The sequence below is a fragment of the Pholis gunnellus genome, assembly GCF_910591455.1.
Source record: "Pholis gunnellus genome assembly, chromosome: 1".
Taxonomy (NCBI): Eukaryota; Metazoa; Chordata; class Actinopteri; order Perciformes; family Pholidae; genus Pholis; species Pholis gunnellus.
Window position 1 is genome coordinate 4222015 of NC_136528.1, and position 18893 is coordinate 4240907.

The following is an 18893-nucleotide window of genomic DNA, read 5'->3' on the forward strand; positions in this document are numbered from 1 at the left end:
TTTGTGTACACCTGCAGTAATCCTCTCACTGAGATAAATACTCAAAATATTGGAAACATCTCGGACAAATACTTTCTTTTGGACAAATTCGACAGGGGACAGTTTGACAGTCAGGTCCGCCGGCTCCTCCTAAAGAATGAATAAGTGCTATAGTTGTCCGTCCAGCGTTTCCATGCAACAGCGCAGGCGGCTGTGAAGCCAGGGGATACACGCGGGAGGGATAGATGCTGTAGCGGAGAGAGCGTCGGCAGAGTATAGACCTGGACCCGAAGCGGCTTTTTAAACCCGATGGAGCGACAGGATGACGGAGACGATGAGCTGTTCGGGAGCGTAAGTCACCGCGATGGCGGAGAGGAACCCGGTAAGAGCGCTTTGACCGCCACTTCCCCCCCCCCCGAACAAAAAAAATCGCAATACACCCAGGATTATGATGCCGATGATGATGATGGGGATTTGAGCGCGCGGGCAGAGACGTAGAGGGAAAATAAAGCTGTGCGTCTGTCACATTTTATGAAATCCCTAGATTCCCTGCGAATGCTCCAGGTGGATTGTTGCTGCTGATAACGCGCATGAGCGCACCGATACGGCGCCAGATGTTTGTTTGGAGGGAATCCTCGCACACCTGGAGCCCATCTAATTAGCTTTTTTACATTAAGATGCTGCTGCCGTAGACGTGATGGTAATTTTAAGCATGCTTCTACCAAAATGATTTCCTTTGTGGTTTTGAACTTATTCCAACCTTAATCATAAAGACATAGCCTAGGCTACTTTAGATTTAATGATCAACTTTAAAAATCCTGCTGCTGCTGGAAACATGACATATGAGAGCGGTGAACCTGAAACAGTAAAGTTGTGAGTCCTAAGCTCCAGGACGGAGGCGAGCCGAGCTATCATTCTCTGCTTGTTAGTTAATACCAGCTTTAAACTTAAAGTTACCATCTGAATCAGTTTGAATGACAGGGCTGCTCATTGGAGGGTAAAAAGGGGAAAGCTTTCTGGGGGCCAGCCGCTGCGAGAAATGATAACCAAAATATTCACCATTACTTATTACACCGACTAAAATAAACTTAATATTTATTATTTCTTTAGTAAAATGCAGCCTTTTTTGTTGTTTTCCCCCCCTCATGTCCTGAGGAATGTATTGATCTAAACTAACTATCAGCTAATGTTGGGAGTGATGGGAGTGTGTTCAGTAGTGCCCCTGCACTGCCCTGTGAGCTCATTGGATCGGACTCACCTGTTCTACATAATCTCTGTATGTATATGTATGCATGTATGCATGTTGTGGCGCTCTCCTCCTTCCTAGGAAACCAAGGGTTGGTGGCTTTTTATCACAACATTAATATTTGCAGTCAATATTAACAGGCTGGAGTGAATGCATGTCCTCATGGATTACCTGTAACTACATACAATAACATGTTTATATAACTGTATAACCAGACAAATAACACATATTTAGTTGAGGATGCATGTTTGGATTGGTGTGAGTTGGGCAGTGCATAAAGGCGGATGTACTGTAAAATAAACAAAAAAAATGTTCCGTGCCAGACATGTACCATCAAGTTCACTGCAGGTAAGAAAACCAACCTGTTCTGTTCCTCATGTTTGCTGCACGCCTCACGTATCAGAGTCATTAGAGGTCAAGGACCCGTCCGTATGCACGTTTCCATTTACGTAAATTTATGCGGTTTTGAAGCATCGCATTAGAAAAGCTGGATGGAACTGGCAACATTCTCAAAAACGTTCTCACTTGCGAAGAAAAGTTTTTACGCTCGCTTGAGGTCTTTTTTGCCTTCATGGAAAAATAAGATTCAACGGGATATGGAAACGAACCTCACAAATAAAATCTGACGTAGTTTAACTCACAACACTGATTAGCTTTTTCCGCTGTCGTCGTCTTCCCGGATATATATTCATATTATCTTCCTCTCCTGACAACATGAAACATGGCTACATGACATGAAAGAACAATTAAAACCAATATAAACTAATTCCAGAACCTCTCCCTTTTTCTCTTGTAGATGAGTAAGATGGCTGAGTTTCTGGTATAGGCAAACCATAACTTCTTCTACTCCGTCTACTGGCGTGCAGCCAATGCGTAGGCTAAAGCGCCAACTTCTGACCAAACTAGGCTGTAGCTCAGTTTAATCACTCCAAACCAGTTGATGGAAACGCTCCTAATTCGCAGTTCTTTTTTACAACATTTCAAAGGATTTGCTTAAAATTTGCACGGCTAAATACTCTGGTATAGTTGCCATAAAGAAATAAGGCTAACATTTTCCATCTATATATATCCCATGGCTTTCTAGCTTTGGTGCAACAAGTCTTCATACCTATAGGTGCGAACTGCGCATACACTTTGTCCGCCTGGCCGTCCACCTCAACCTTCTGCCCTAAGAGGTTCTGCAGCGGTATAACAGCACCACGCTACTTCTGCCTTTGCTTCTAAGGGACCGCCAGTCATTATGTGCAGCACCACAAAGAGCTTGTTGCCTGGAAGATTGAGATACGGGACATTTAAGTGCTTGAAGGAACAACCGGCGCAGTCCTTTTTCTTGTGCGGACAGCTTCTTTTGGTTTACTTGAAGGCTTTTGCTTCATCCGCCACTTTGGAGCTCTAAAAGGCAACGCGGCCACTGTAGCCTCCCCCCACTGTAAGGCAGTAGAGAAACCATTAGAGGATGAACTGCATATTCAGCTATGCTTTCATGTACAGTAGCCAGCTTTATCAAAAGAGAAATAACTACTGGGTTGGTCTGGATAATACTTGTTTTGCTTGACTGTATAACAGGAAACTCGATAATTTCACAAAATCATTGTGGAAGGTATATTCAATTGTGGATCGCCATAGCAACAATACCTATGCTTGGTCATGTGTCAGTAAACCAGTAAGGTGTCTCGTCTCACGACACTAGCGACTCCCACTGACCACCAGCAGATTTAGAAGTGACAAGTCGAAATTGTATGTAAATCGCAATACGGCCTTTTGAAGTATTGTTGTGCTGCAGAGATGCCCTGGCCTACACATCATAGTCTGCAGACTTAAGAAAACATCGGATCCCCCCCAAGAATCACATATAATCATTTTACTATTCTAATATCTCAGTCAAAATAACCGCAATTAGATATTTCTTTCAAAATAGTGCAGCAGTTTGGAGGAAATTGGGCATTTGAAATTGGGATTTACACAGTCAACAGTTGCTCATTGAGAGTGACAATAAAGAAGGAACAATCCAGACAGCATGCCGCTGTAGTACAGGGACAACAAGCGTAGACTTTACGTATGTCTGTGTGCAGCAAATAGACATCACTTCTTAGAACTTTTAGAACCAACATGTGAAGATTTATAGAACCACTCAGCACTGGTGGGGTGGCGTGTGTTGGAGCCCATTAACTATAAAACCACTACACCAGTGTGTAGGTTCAAGGTCTTCTGAGATTCAGACGGATCACCACTCAGACATTTACAACCACTGACATCAAGTTGTCTAGTGCCGCTTTAAAGGACCACAATGGTGGTTTTGTGTATTTGAGCCCATTAAACTAAATAGCGTATACATAACGACCACACTGTGTGGGTTTAGACGGACGTTTACCGTCAGACAGATTGTGTTTTTACTTATTTTCATTACAACTAAATATCTGTGAGGAATCATCTACCTGAGGCAAGTTTTCAATGCCTACAAGTTGATTTTCATCACTTACTGAAATTAACTGTTTGGGTTGAATTACAATGTTGTCACCCATTTTTTTAGCACAAATAAAAAATGATGTATTTAGGTTTGGATGTTCTTCCATACGACTGCAAAATATGGGCAAATGGAGTATGACTGTGCACAAATGACGGTTGAAATGAATGTATCACAGCTAAGTGCAGTAGCATGATGTTCTGTGACTAATCAAGCAGGTGTAATGTCTGTGACACACTGGAGAGAGAATTTAATCACAGATATAAAGAATATTGAGTAGCAAAATGCAGTTTACCGGAGCTCTACCTTCAACGCCACAAAAGCCAATACACCAGACAAGCCAATTCTATTTATATAGCCCAATATCACGAATCACAAGTTTGCCTCAGGGGGCTTTACTATCTGCACAGCATACGGCATCCTCTGTCTTTAGACCCCCGATTCAGATGCAGGAAAAACTCCGCAAAAACCCTTTAACAGGGAAACAAAGGAAGAAACAGCAGAAAGAGCAACAGAGGAGGGGATCCCTCTCACAAGACGGACAGATAGAGAGATTGTAAACATATAAGATGCACACAAGGGAGAAAGAGAAAAGGGGAGAGCCTGAGTCTCCTTAGGGACGGAGATCCAGATCCAAACATCTGGACTGAAGCCCTGACAGCAAAGGGAGAGAGAGACAGAGAGGTCCCAGGACGGCTGATGGTCCGGCACAGAGAGTGAAAAGATGGAACAAGGAGACTAAGGAGAGAAGGATTCTAAGGAGAGACTAAGGGGAGAGGGATTCATCACTTGGACACCCATGTGCTTGTGGGACTACAAACAAACTGAGAGGTTAAGAGATGCAGTGTTTTTCTTTTCAGAAACTTATTAACAGTATTCTCTTCAGCAAGACAAACACTGACTATAGTACTGGACTTAATAGATCCACTGAGACCGTGACTGAATGCCGGAAGGATAAAAGGTTACAGGTACAAGCCTGAAGTAATCGAAGAATAAGCAACTAAGGTGAAAAGACGAGTTTTAAGTTTGGATTTAAAGGCCTCATTTCCATTGGTCTGTGCTCGTTATGTTGAGCTTGGGGGCCGCAGGGTGTTCAGGAACCTGAAATCCTGGGGGAAGAATCTGTTACAGAGTCCCGAGGACCTTTCCCCGGATTCTCCGGCAACCTTTCTCAGACGGCAGTAAGGTAGTAGTCTGTGGGACGGGTCTTTTATGATCTTGGAAGATCCTAAACGCTGCCCCCTATACTCTGTAGCAGGCGTTTTCAAAGTCTGAGATTGTGGGCCTCCCCTTGGAAAAAGGCACCCCCTTAATGTACCTGCTTAGTTTTGCTTAATTCCTGGATGCCTATTAGAACCATAAATATGTAATTTGATCCAATAGACACTCATACGCCACATGTGTCATCTGTGTCCGTGAGTTGGCGCTGGGTTTCCCGTGCATACTGTGCGTGCGCTTTGATACCCTGATGGCCGGGGACAGGTTAGTCCAAGCTGATCTGAGGGCTGCTATGTCCCCAGATTCAAAGGAAGCATCAGCAGCAGTACGCGGACCTCAGTGGACAGCCATGGCTTCAGGTTAGCATGTATGGAGATGTCAGTTACGTATTCGTAGGTGGCAGCTTCCTTAAACATGTTCCCATCTGTGCAGCGAAAGCAGTCTTGTAGGACTGAGGTAGCTCCAGCTACCAGGCCTTTAAAACACTGGCCACACTCTGATCTGCTATAAAAGCGGAGACCACCGGAGCATTCGCATACCAAGCACTTAGCGAAGGTTAAGGCGTCTGTTTGGCTGAAAGGTCGAGTCGGTGATATTCCCATAAAGCTACGTTTTAGTGAAAGCAAAGACACGACAGTCCTTGAGTCCTGAGTCCAGCTTATTGTCCAGGGACCGAACATCTGCTGACATTAGTCTTTAGCCTGGCATGAATGCTGGCTTGTTTTCAACGTTTACGTTTCCTCTCACACCGCCTCCTCGTTCAGATTGGTAGACGTAGGCTCTGCTTCGGCTTCGTGGCCCTGGTCCTCGTAGCGGGGCTAAGGCTACAGTGTTAATTCAGTATTGTATGGAAGCTGATTCCCAACTTCCAGCAATGCCAGACACTTTTAGACTTAGTCGAGGACATGTGCCCTGGTTTATCTTTTCCGAAAAACAGACAAGGGCTAAGATTTAAAGTAACATTTAACGCTGTGTTTACCAGACACGGAGAGGCCGCTGTCATTTTATGAATATCTGATAAATGAGAATAAGACGATTTTCCTATTTAATTAAACAGGTAATGCCATAACAGTTGTGTCTTGCCGTATGTAACAGGCAGTTTTCCAATGATACTGTGCTACACACACCCAAGAGAGGCACATTCAACTTTTTTCTGTATGCTGGTTACTCCTGGGCTTTTATTAATTAATGATATCCGTCAGAGTTGTCAGGAAATGTGATAATTAGACTGTGGCCCACTGAGGGCGCAGGTATGAGGCAGGGACTCAGTAAATGAACTGTGTTTGCTGCTTATTGCTGTGTCTGTGACTGATGAGTTTTTCTCTTTGGTCAGAGCTTCATTACAGGAAGGAAGGTGTTCTTGTTGAAATGCCTTGGCCATTTGTGCTCCCTGAGGGTATAACTAAAAACCCATCAGCCTTTTCTGAGATAATACTCAGGTGCAATTGTACAGTAATGACATCGCACCAATCACGTGACCGCTGGATCATTGCACAAAAAGAACATGCTCGTTTCGGATATATTACAGAGGAGCAGCTTGTAATGTAGCAAGCAAGGCGTCCATCGGTATCCATGATGACAGCTGTTTCCTGTAAAGGCTGGAGAGAGTGGCGAGTGCATCCCACAGTTTATCTGTGTTTCTTCCCCTCTTTGGTGCAAAGAGCCGGCCACAGAGTCCCATGATGTGTTTACTGACATCACGTCAAGTCCGGCAGGGCGCCGGGCTGCGAGGGGATGAAATGCGCTACGAGCTTAGATTCAACAACAAAAATTGTTTCCATGGAAACAAAACTTATAACCCATCACAAAGTATTGTTCTAGAAGCTTCTTAATGATGCCAATATTGGCAGATTATGCAGGATATGTGGAGGGGCTGCTATGGTTCTTGTAACTTTTTCCCATTGCGAGCTGCTGATATTCACATTAAAGCCGCAACTGAGGATCCTCACAGTGCAAACGGATAAAATCGATATGAAAAGCAAATCAAAATGATATCCAAACGTTTGTGCAAGATAAATCGTCACGCCATCAATAAACGTATACAGCTAAAATGAATATGGCTAATTATTATCTTTCTCTCACAATGTACTTATAGCTTTGGATGGATTACAGAACAGGCATACTGGGCAAGGGGCCCGGGGTTCCAAAGGGCTAAGGGGCCCGAGGGGTGGTTTGTAGTGACTGTAACATCATGATCAGAGTCTTTTCATATTGAGTCTCTACAAGCAAATCTGACCCGATATTTGTTTTTCGTGTTTTGTTGACTTCATATTACTGCAGCGCAGCATACTGAGGCCACCGGGACATTTCATTCAAATACAGTAGCATAAGTATGGAGCTAAATCCAGGTCAAAAGTTCTGTTCATTTGAAAATAAAATTTGAACCTGAAAGTTCAAGTTGTGGTCTTGAACATTGAAAAATACAGCAATGTATTCAAAATAAAAATAATTGAATGAAAACTTTTTTGGGGTTGAATATATTTTTTTTTCATTTTTCAGTTTCAGATTTTATATTTTCAGATTCAAATCTTCTTTTTTTCAGTTTCAAATCTTTTTTTCAGATTAAAATCTTTTTTTTTTCGGTTTCAAATCTTTTTTTCAGTTCAGACTTTTGGCCCTGATCTAGCGTGGGGGGCGTGGCATCAACTGAGAGGGGCGTGTCATCATGAGTGACAGCATAACAAAGAACTTCCTCAACCACGAAGGCAACGTGGTTGAGGAAGTCCAGACAACTGGAGCAGTCACTATTTTGTAAACTACAACATGAACAATAAATATGGCAACCAGTATAGAGTTTAGGTCATGCCATAGAGCTTTATTGAGATGAAATAAAATAAAATAACATATATGTTGGGCTGGCTTCTTGCCATTAACTTTGAACTTCTTGTCCTAACATACATTTAACTATCGAATTTTGAATAACGTTGTAGTATATAACTGTATGGATGCCTTGCTAAAAATAGAACATCAAGAATATTCAAGGAAACCTTGCAAATTAATGCAAAAATCGCATGATGGAAATGCTACTTCCAGGGAGTACAACGTTGACGACTGCTAACATTAAACTATGCACTTCCTGCACCCAGAGATAGTACATATTGAAGAGCAGCGTCATTGACCCGTTTGGCCACAAGAGGGAGTTTACCTTTAATGAGCGCGTCTGTCAGCAGTAAACTAATGCAGGAAACATACATGTTTTATGTATCACCACAGGTAGGGAGATGTTTTCCTCTGTTTCTTTTTGAAAATATATTTTTCTGAATTTATAAATCCATTGTGCAATGAAATTCGTTAGCGCAGCCGTTAGCATAGCCGTTCATTCACCCCGGTTTAGTCTGCTGGTGTAGTTGCCATGGCAACAAATGCCAACTGATATTAGCCTACATTAGCTTAGTTTAATAAAAACGAGTGGCCATACAATTCGGCATTTTTTTATTAAACCAATTACAACTACCAACAGTCATACCTTCAAGGACCTTAATGTATTGTTACATATTGTCAAATAACGAAAAATAAAGGCTAAACTGCCGCAGCTCCTCTCACACACATGGCAGCTGAGCTAGCAGCAGGAAGTGCCTCTACTAGCTGCCTCAGCCTTCTTTGTTATGCTGTCACTCACGATGACACGCCCCTCTCAGTTGATACCACGCCCCCCACGCTAGATCAGGGTCAAAAGTCTGAACTGAAGAGATCTGAAAGTGAAAAAAAGATTCGAAACCGAAAAAAAAAAGGTTTGAATCTGAAAATATAATAACTCAAACATGTGAAAGTGAAAAACGAAAAAAAAAAATGTATTCAAAATAATCCCAGAACTGAATCAAAATTATATTCAACCCCAAAAAAAATGTCATTCACTTATTTTTGTTTTGAATACATTGCTGTATTTTTCAATGTTCAAGACCACAACTTGAACTTTCGGGTTCAGATTTTTTTTTCAAATGAACAAAACTTTTGATCTGGATTTAGCTCCATACATAAGTAAAGTCATGTAAATCAGAACAGCTCTGCTTTAGGAGAATAGACGCTGTGTCTCAGGCTGTCTTTGATGGCTTCCTGTTATATAAAGTGTGATAGTGTAATATCAAAGCAGAGGTGTGTCAACTACAAACAACACGCTATTTGTATTTGTTTTGTGTCTTTCTGACTTTACGGTGTCCTCTTTAAGTCTGGGCATCGGGGGAGGGGTTTTACCTGTCTTGGGTCCAGGTTACCATCGTCTCATAATCTGTGCATGACTATGCCCCTGACACAGGCAGACTTTGCAGGAATTTGTTATTCACCGTGATAGCCATTCAAAAGTATAATTTAGCAAAAGAATCCATTAAAAAGAGGATTTTTTTTAAAAGGCAGTTCGGAAAGCGGGCATTAAATTCAGCATGCACTGGACTATCTTTGAGATAATAACTAAAACGGCTAATGCGGCCCTCTCTTGGTTCCTCCCCCAGGTTCTCCTGCCCTAGCTCGTGAACGCTCAGGCAGCCCACAGCGGGACGTGTCTGCCATGATGAGGAACAGCGACTACCTGCCAATCGCTGGCGAGGAGAAGACCCTGGATCCCAGGAGCAACGAGTCCATAGTAAGACACTACATCCATGTTGTCATTGTTGTGGTTTGTGGTGTAGAGCATATCTTCAGTCTTTCTAAAGTCATTTTTTTAGGAAGTACAGTGACCCTGAGAGTCTCAGATCACGGCACCATTCGCATATGTACATTTATTGTATCATGTTCGAAAAGCTGAATGTAGACGCCGAGATTTGATAAAACTTCCTCCGTTAAAGGTTTTCACGCTTGCTTGAGGTTTGTTCTTGTCGAGAAAGAGACAATGCTATAAATGTGATATGGGAACGCTTTTGCAAAGTAAGTTCTGACGCTGCGAACATTTAACTCACATGACTGATATATATTTATATTGTCTTTGTCTCCAGACAGCAGGAAACATGGATAATACTAGCTGATGTGAAACCGCGATTAAACCTCGCCCAGTTGAAACAAATTCCTCTACATGTTTCTCTTGTAGATGGTTAGTTGGCCAAGCGGACTTGTTTTGTCTGTTGTGGTGCAGTGCAACCCATAACAATCATGGCTCACAATCAGGAAGAACCCGCTTGGAAGTTTCTTTTCAACAGTATGAGCACTCCACGAAGGTTCTATTTACAGTAATATGTGTCCCGTGTGTAGAGCAGTAGGTTATAAAGCTCCTATCATGAGAAATTAATTAATTTCCCTGATTGGACTGGTAGCTAGGATCCGAGAGAGGCTGTTAACACACATTTTAATTTAAATCTAGCATCTGCGAGGGAAAAGTATTTATTAATATTTCGTTGACACACACACTGTACACACAGTCAATGTGCTGATGCAACATTTTCCCACAATGATTTGTGCACCTGCTCACACAGCAATGGGGAGCACGATTAAAAAGGAAACTGAAACCAAACCATTGACTTCAATCAGTGTTGTTTACTCTTGAGGAGCGCTTTGAGGACTAATAAAAAGTCGGGAGCACCAACATACCGGCTCTACCAATGTCACCTCTGAGTCGTGATTATGATTCATGATCAGGCTCTGCACAGTTAGGAAATAATGGATGCTCTGTGGCTCCGGTATATTGTGCACGACTCAATTCTGCATGAGACGTTACAGTTTTATGGAAATGTTCATGAACTAATCTTTATTGCATTCACATATTGAATTTGTTGAAATATGTATTTACAGTGTTCTGCTCCGTATGATAACACGGCAGTGATCTGGGATGAAGCACATTCCTGAGCTTTTGCATTTGCTTATAGAATCACCCAGTGTCAGAGGAACAGGAAGCGATTTGTTTTGCATGTTAAAGGACTAAAGATGCAACAGAATATTGAGCTTGAGCAGCGCTGAAGTGGCTGTGAAGAGAGCAGTGCTTTGAGTGTTTAAGGATATTCTTCCAGCTCAGCAGCTCTCTCTAATCAGGCAGCATTTTCATTGCCACGAAAACCAAAACGAGAGAAGTCTTGTATATTGGTGGACAGAGGTCTAAATGAACCCAGGCTGGAGAATGTTCATCAAGTGTTGTGGGCCATTTTTAGAGAGTTTTTTCCCCCGAAAACCAAAAGTCAACGTTGACTTACGAAGGCCCACTGATGACTCGTGTTGCTGGACATTTGTACATATCAACTTTAGGAGCGGATGATATCATAGTCATCACAGCCCCCAAGTGTCAAAAATATGATTGCATGTCGAAAGATCTATCAAGTGTTGCATTCTTTTAATAACAACTGAAATGTTTCACTTATTGTCTCTCCTGTACTTCATGTTCTATTCAAGTCTGAATTCTTGGCCTTTAGTGAGGAAAAATGAAGACGCGTTGTCTTAACATAATGAACTCTTTAATTGTGGAATTTTTGTTTTATCTCTCTTATAACTAAAATATGAACACAACTCCACATCATTTGGTGTCTTGAGAAAATAAGGTCATTCAGATTAATCAGTTGGAATCATGAGAAATCTGTAATTTATCTGAAAATAACGAGATAATTAAATCATGGTTTTGGGAGTACAGGCTGAGAAAATATTTGATGACTAGGACTAAATATTACTGACATCCTAAATTGGGCCGAACAGAAAAGCAGCCATGGCCAATTTCATTGAAATAGGGCTTCAGAGAGCCATTTGCATATTTGATTATTTTATGTGGTCACTGGTGCAAGAAACTAATTATTTTGTAGGGCTCAGAAGACGTTTCGGTGCCCAATGTGCATCTGCTTGCCAGCAAAATCATAGCAGCTTTCTCTTTTACTCTAGTGGGATAAAGTGTTTTAAGGGGCCAGTTTCCTACTTACCTCTCGTGGTATTTAGCTTTGGAAATACTTTCTACTGAAGACATAGTCACTACGAAACCTGCTGACATTGACGTCCGTGGATTGTCCACATATGTAGAAAAAACAAGTAGATGTTTCATTTTTAACATCGAATTCTTTTTAATGTTGTGAGTGCCGCAAATGAAACTCCATTCGCCTGCATTGTGTCGTATTGTACAGATATCTGGGTAGACACCACTAGAGGTGAGTGAGAAAACTGACTCTTGAAGTTACCATCTGTCTGTGCTCGGGAGAAGTATGCCAGATTCATTATTGGCACTGTGGCCTTACAGATTGTTACAGGTGTTAAAACTGTCATTTGAAGCGTTCAACATGCAAAAAAACCCTGACTGTTCAAGCTGCTACATGCAGCTTACTGCTATGAAAAACATTATTGACTTAAAAAACTGCTGGGTTGTCTCAGCCTTGAGCTTATTATGGCTCAGATGTGTGTGTGTGTGTGTGTGCGCGCGTGTGTGTGTGTGTGGGTGGCTGTGTGCATGTGGAAGCCCAGAGGAGAGGAGAACCTCATTTCCCGGTGGCTTAGTGAGAAAAGAGTTCCTATTGGCGAATGATGCATACACCACCACATCCTCATGCGCCCTCTGAGAATCGACCTCTGGCCTCTGTAGCTATGACTTCTTCCGGTCGAGCGAGGGCTGAGGATGATTGTGTGTATATATACAGCCCCCCCCTCACACACACAGACATTCACACGCACCAGACCCTCATCATACTATACTGTTCTGTTCATATCAGTACAGTGCCTGCTGTGTCAATATTAGTTTTCCTCATAAGTTCAGAGTTTATGGCTCTTTTATTGACGCCGGGCTGTCTTATCTTCAACATTTATTGCTGTGTAATTGTCCGTCTATCCCCATGTAAACATCATTGTTGGGTGTCGGCTGCTTTTAGTGCTCACGCTAACTCCTACACAGTATGTGATGTCATCAGACTCCCATATCTCTCTCATCATTCCATACTACATATACTACTAAGTAGTACACCTGGTCTCCACCAAAAAATATCTGGCTGTTTAGCGGCTACATTTTCAACAGTTCACCTATGAGCTATGTGCAGGGCACCAAACTCATGTCTACAATGTTTACTTCAGTAATTAATCAAGTGAGAAGTAGAGTCATTTTCTCAAAGACTTTTAGATAATCAGACTTCTTATTGCAACCAGAGGAGTCGCCCCCTGCTGGCCATTAGACAGAATGCGGGTTTAAAGCACTTCAGCATTGGCTTCATTTTCTTTGAAGCCCCTGTGGGTTGGTAGCCTTGCCCACTAAGAAATCCAGCTGTCTCCAGGTGTTTGACAAGAGAACACAACAGGTAATGGGAAAACATAGTGCAGCTTAAAATGATCTATTAAACCGTGAACATACTGTTTTCTGGTTCCTGGCAGGTGGCAACTTCTTCACTTCTGAGAAGTGAAGCCAATGCGCAAGCGTCTTAAAACTTGCATTCTCTCTACGGACCAGCAGGGGGCGACTCCTCTGGCTGCAAAAAGAAGTCAGATTGTATGGAAGTCTATGAGAAAATGAGGTCTCAGTCGCTTGTTCCAAGTCTTCTTCAATACAGCATGATGTTCAGTTAGTAAATTATGGTCCATTTAGAGTAAAAAAAACAAAAAAACAATAAAGCAGAGTATGTTTTAGGGCGGGCTTACTGTGATTGACAGGTCGCTGCCGCTACCAGAGCCGTATACGACGTCTCTACGTCACTCCTCAGTCCAAATATAGTGACTTCTGTTCATCAGTTGCAAAAGACAACAACATGGTGATGGCCGTAATCCAAGATGGCGACGGTGAAATCGTCGTTCTCGAGGCTTCATAACGGCGGTCCACAAACCAACGGGTGACGTCGCGGTGACTACGTCCACTTCTTATATGCAGTCTATGGTCCCGGTTATTGTACCCCACTGTGGTGATGCCCTGGCTGACTAGCATCACCAACAGATTGATATATGTGGTTCAGAGCAAAATCACTTGACAGCTATGGGATAGATTGCCTTGAATTTTGGAACAGACACCAGGATGAATTATTACGACTTTGATGATTCCATTAACGTCATCACCAGTTACATTTTTTAATTTGTCCTATACTTTGGTTTTATAATACCTGCTCAACTACATTTCATCAACATCATCTCTCGCTCACACATTTATTTCCTTATAACTGCTGAAAACAAACAAACTCTAGACCATAACTTAATCTTGTTTCATTGTTAGATTCATGTGTTTATATTAGGCCACAGTTGTTTATACTCTATTTTTATGTCTATGTTCTATTTTTTCCCCTTTGGTTTCCTTGTGCGTTCTGGTGCCCCCCCCCCCCCAAGCATCATAAATTCTCATGTAACGTAATCAAAACAACAAAGATTTATCTGTTAAGAGTTCATACAGCGCGATAAACAGCTAGCCTTTTGTACTGTGTGTCAACTTGCCGGGGGTCAGTGGAAGTAGGGGAGGATCTGTGTGTGTGTGTGTTTGACCGATGTGTGCTTTGTGGTTTTGGCCGATAACCTCAGCCGGCACACGCACACACGCAGGGTTACAAGCACAAATAGCCTGGAGTTTAGTTCATCAAGTGGCAGGACTCAGCTGTAATGAGACGGATGAGACTGGACAAGGTCAGACAGAGGTTGTTTTTTTTAGAATTACACTAGATCACGTCAGAAAATAAAATTGGAAAATAAAAATGTTATATTCTAGGTTGTCCTGCAATGTAGTAAAATCCTTTTTTTTTAAAATCTTTACTTAAAATCCATAATCCCACAATCATTGTACCAGTCCCCTAACAATCAAAACTGAAAAAGTGTCCCGATTAAATCAATGGACGACGACAAGAAATGCCAAGACTTTGAAGCTGGAGCCAAACTAGTGCCACGTCCCCACTGTTCATACAGTTTTAATAAGCCTGGCTGTTGAACGGCCATATTTGCTGATCAGGACTTTAATCATTCTCTTTCCACCGCCTTAAACGTCTTTAGTCTGGCGGCTCATTCTTGATTATATCAATAAAATATTCTGAACTCATATTCACTCGCTTAGCTATTCCCCGAGATATCTTAAGTTCCCAGAGCTCAGAACTTGTCTTTGTCATGTGATTATACTTTTATCACTGGCCATTAGTGTCCTGTTCTAATTGTTACTGTGGTGTCCAGATTCGAAGTTTTGTATATCCTACACTCCCGTCACTGAAACACAGAGATGTTTTTAGTCCTGAGGCTGCTTTCAAATACAAAGACTTTAACTGTGGTTTAGTCCTAACAATGGGTCAGGCTTCAGACAAGGACCGAATAGTTAACTGGTTGCACAAAACTGTCTAGTTCTTTTAAATATTGTATTTAAATTATTGTGGACATTCGGATGTATTTAAAAAAGCTCTCAAATAAATATAAAGGTGGGTTTTGATGTTATCATAATTTAATATTGATCCGTATAAGATAGAACTCAATCCAAACTACAGTGAATTGAACTACAACGGAAGCGAGCGGCTCAGCTGTCCTCAACAAAGACAAATCTGACCTATTTCATGACAAATGACGGGAAAATGTATGCTGTCTGGTGAAACCATTAAAAGACGCGAGGGATTGACGAAACAATACATTATCTAGAAATAAATACTAAACCGTAATGCAAAAACATGTAACCGTGTTGGTTGTTTAAGTAGGTGAAATTTGCCTGTAACTGAACATCGACATAAATCAGTGAAAGGGTCAGGATGGAATAGTTCATTTGTAGGGGGACTATTTTAAGCAGCAGATTCATCAACATTTGCCGTTGTTGCGCGAGTGTTCATGGTAAATAAGGAGAATGTCACCCAGTGCAACAGTGTGGCTCATTGTCCTTTAATTGCACACATAGCAGGTTGAGGCCACCTGGGAGTATGCTTTAGGACCAGGCTTACTGTGATTGACAGGTCGCTACTGCTGCCAGAGCCGTATCCAGCGTCACGACTAACTCCTCCGCATTCACGTCACGATGACTATACGTCCACTTCTTATATACAGTCTATGGTCCAGGTAAGCCAAAGCAGCATCCAGTGAGGAGCTACTGGCAGCTAGGGGCGTGGCTTAGGTGTGTGGGAGACGACACGGAGAGGCGACTGTTTGTTTTAAACAACAATAGTGGCTCCCGAAGACGTTAGCGTCAATGATCGGATTGCATCAGTTCTATCAGAAGAGAAAAGCATTTCTTCATTGAAAGAACAGCAAAGAACAGCACTGAAAGCTTTTCTTCTGGTTGTGTGTAACAAACCATCAGGCGGGTCAGGTGACATGTTTGTTTAGGGCACTATGTTATCTCTACTGGCCTTCTCCACTCAATGTCTCTGGGGACGGTAAATGGTGCTACATTGCAAGTGTTAAAGTGTATGGTGCCCATGAGTGCTTTAGTCCAGTGAACCATCAAGTAAATATACTGCAGAGAATGAAGTCCTGTTACAAACAACAACTATGTTATCTACTTCCCCCTACCAGCCCGGTGCTCTTACTCTGCCCGTCCGTCTCCATCTTTGTTTTGTATTTTGGTTTTGTTCCCAGATATTTCCACAACTACTGGCCACTTTAGCATCATATTTCGTAACAACATTCTTGGTTCTCTGTGGATAAACAGCCGAGTCGGCAGGAACATTTTTTTGGCATTGAACATTTCTTTAAACGCAGATCAAGTGGCGAAGTAAATTGAGCGACGAACAGAGCATTTGGCATTACGGAGCGTCCGTTATTTAAAGTTACGTGCTACAATATTGACTATAAAGAGCGAGAAAGTCACGGCCAACGGGTGAGAAGGTTGGTGGACGGGTCAAACAAACTGGACTTACACTCAGGAGACCGCTGTTCGTGTCCCCTGTGAAACCAAAAGTAAACGTTGAGTGAATGCTTGTTACATAACGTTGTAATCCTTGTTACGTAAGAAAGTCTGCTAAGGACGGTTGCTATTTATTTGAGCTCGTTACGTTGTTACAGATGCTACGCGACATTGTTATGATATTTTTTTTAACACAAACCGTGATCTTTTTTCTCACCATAACCAAGTCGTTTTTTTGCCTACACCTAACCAGTTATTTCACAACGTTAACCACTTTGGCATTGTGCGTTTCTGCAAGTGTGAAACGACGCCGATACAGTATGAATATTATTGATGAAACGCATTTTTGGTTCCAAAACGTCAGCATTCAAAGCATCCATTGATTTCAGAAACACACAATGCAAGCATTTTTTCTGTTCGACTGCATTGTGATACAAATATTTTGATGACACCCTGACCTTTGTCTTGCGCCACCATCCGCCTAAAATGTCAAGCTCTGCACAAAATACTTGTAAATAATATTCAAGAAGGCATTGGATTGGGATTTCCCTGATAATTACAGTGAATATTCATATGGGGTCAGATCAGTCTCAATATTAACAAATGCAAACAGAAGGATTCACAAATGTATTTTGCGATTTATATATTAATGACACAATGCACAATGACACAATTATTTTTGTTTTAATGCACAAAATAATTATCCTTATATAAATGTAAACAGAATCCAGTTGTAACAACAAATAAGGTTCACAAAAATATTTGGGATGCTCACAAACATTTTCTGTTAAATAAGTGTAGTAGAAATACACATACTGTATGTATTTAAACAGATTTCAAATTCTCATCAAAATCATATTTGGATATTGTTACATTTATATACAAGCTGTTAAACCTGCATTTACAAACTGCTTGTCACGTGTGAACTTCACTGCATTTGTGTCTGGGATTTTCGGGACTCCCTTGACGTCGCTCGATTGACAAACAGGATATTATCTGTTGCCAAACAGATGTCTCCTCCACTTTCAACCAATCACATGAGCCAGGGGACACAGGATTAGAACTGGGAATTGTTATTTTTTTTTATTTCACTGTGTCTTTCAAACATTTTTGTAAAAATTCCATAAAATATATTCCTAATACTATGTATTACAAGTAGTTGTAGATATTACTACTTGTACTTGATTTTGGTTCAAACCAGTGTTTCCTTCTGTACATTAAATGGGTTTGAAAACGATGTCAAAGTGAATTCCTTTGAAGGTGACTGCTAGCATAGTGATTGCATGTGACAGAAAAGTGCCCATCTGCATGAAACTGACCCATCAGATCACTATCATACAGTAAAATACTGGAGTGTTGGCCTTGTAGTACTTTTTTCAATATCATCCTTGTTTTTAAGAAGTAATAGATGTTTCTATACATATGTAGTAATCTGTGACATTCTATCTCTTTGCCTTTTTGATTCTAGCCCATGAAAAACCTGGATGAGGGCTCACCTGTGTATCCACAGCTAGGCCCGTACTTCAATGATGGCCAGCGGCGGGTAGACTACGTGCTGGCATACCAGCTCCAGAAGCCCAGCAGCACCAGGGGCAAGTCCTCCAGCTTCGGCGACAACAACTTCATCCGCCAGCTTCGACGCAGCCTGAGCATGAGAAGCAGCCGCGCTCCGCTGCAGCCAAAGGAAGACCCGGAGATCGCCGCCCAGAAGCAACGGACGGACTACCACGAGGATGACAAGCGCTTTAGGCGGGAAGAGTTCGAGGAAAACCTCTTGGAGACGGGGCTGGAGCTGGAAAAGGACGAAGGGGTGAGAGCTGAATGTGACGTGGTATTTTGACAATTGACCTTTTAGGTGCTGTTTCTGCGTCTGTCAAGCTACCTATTCTGGCACAGGAAATTTCATACAATTTTGAGAGAAAAGGCTTTTAGGATGTGAGCTAGTTAGACAACATGCTAATGTTTGCAGCTTATGCTTAGCATTTGATTTAAGCGTTTAGATTTTAGCTTATAAAGAGAGACCACCCTCCGAACTCTTTTAACACAGCCCGATGCGCGCCACTGTGAGATGCGGTGAAATCCAGAGCTTGAGAGACCTCCTTATGATCCGCTATGGCAGATTCAGGTCATGTGACTGATAGTGGAGAGCCTCAAGGTGACAGGACTGGATCCATCCTCTGGTAACATGTGTGAGAAAAAGATTTGAATTCCATTTCTTTTTCTCCTCTGTCTCGATATCTTAGTTCACCTCTACACCTTTGAATTTCAATCTGCCAATGTCAGTGTAATGGGTCTCCCCGATTATCTCACCCTACAGAAGAGGTGCTACT

General features: G+C 41.9%; 2 protein-coding genes across 2 annotated transcripts in view; one reads left to right on the forward strand and one right to left on the reverse strand.

Moving 5' to 3' along the window:
• LOC306702447 (hatching enzyme 1.2-like) overlaps nucleotides 1-18893 on the reverse strand; it is a 219633-nt gene that overhangs the window by 138466 nt on the left and 62274 nt on the right. The gene's annotated exons all lie outside the window — the stretch shown is intronic.
• Nucleotides 1-18893, forward strand: part of LOC306694082 (anoctamin-1-like) — a 64922-nt gene that overhangs the window by 2003 nt on the left and 44026 nt on the right. Inside the window, exons 2-3 of the mRNA XM_079156797.1 lie at nucleotides 9353-9483; nucleotides 18032-18373. Of these exons, the coding sequence (XP_079012923.1) occupies nucleotides 9409-9483; nucleotides 18032-18373 (417 nt within the window). The 5' untranslated portion in view covers nucleotides 9353-9408. The remainder of the gene's footprint in view (nucleotides 1-9352; nucleotides 9484-18031; nucleotides 18374-18893) is intronic.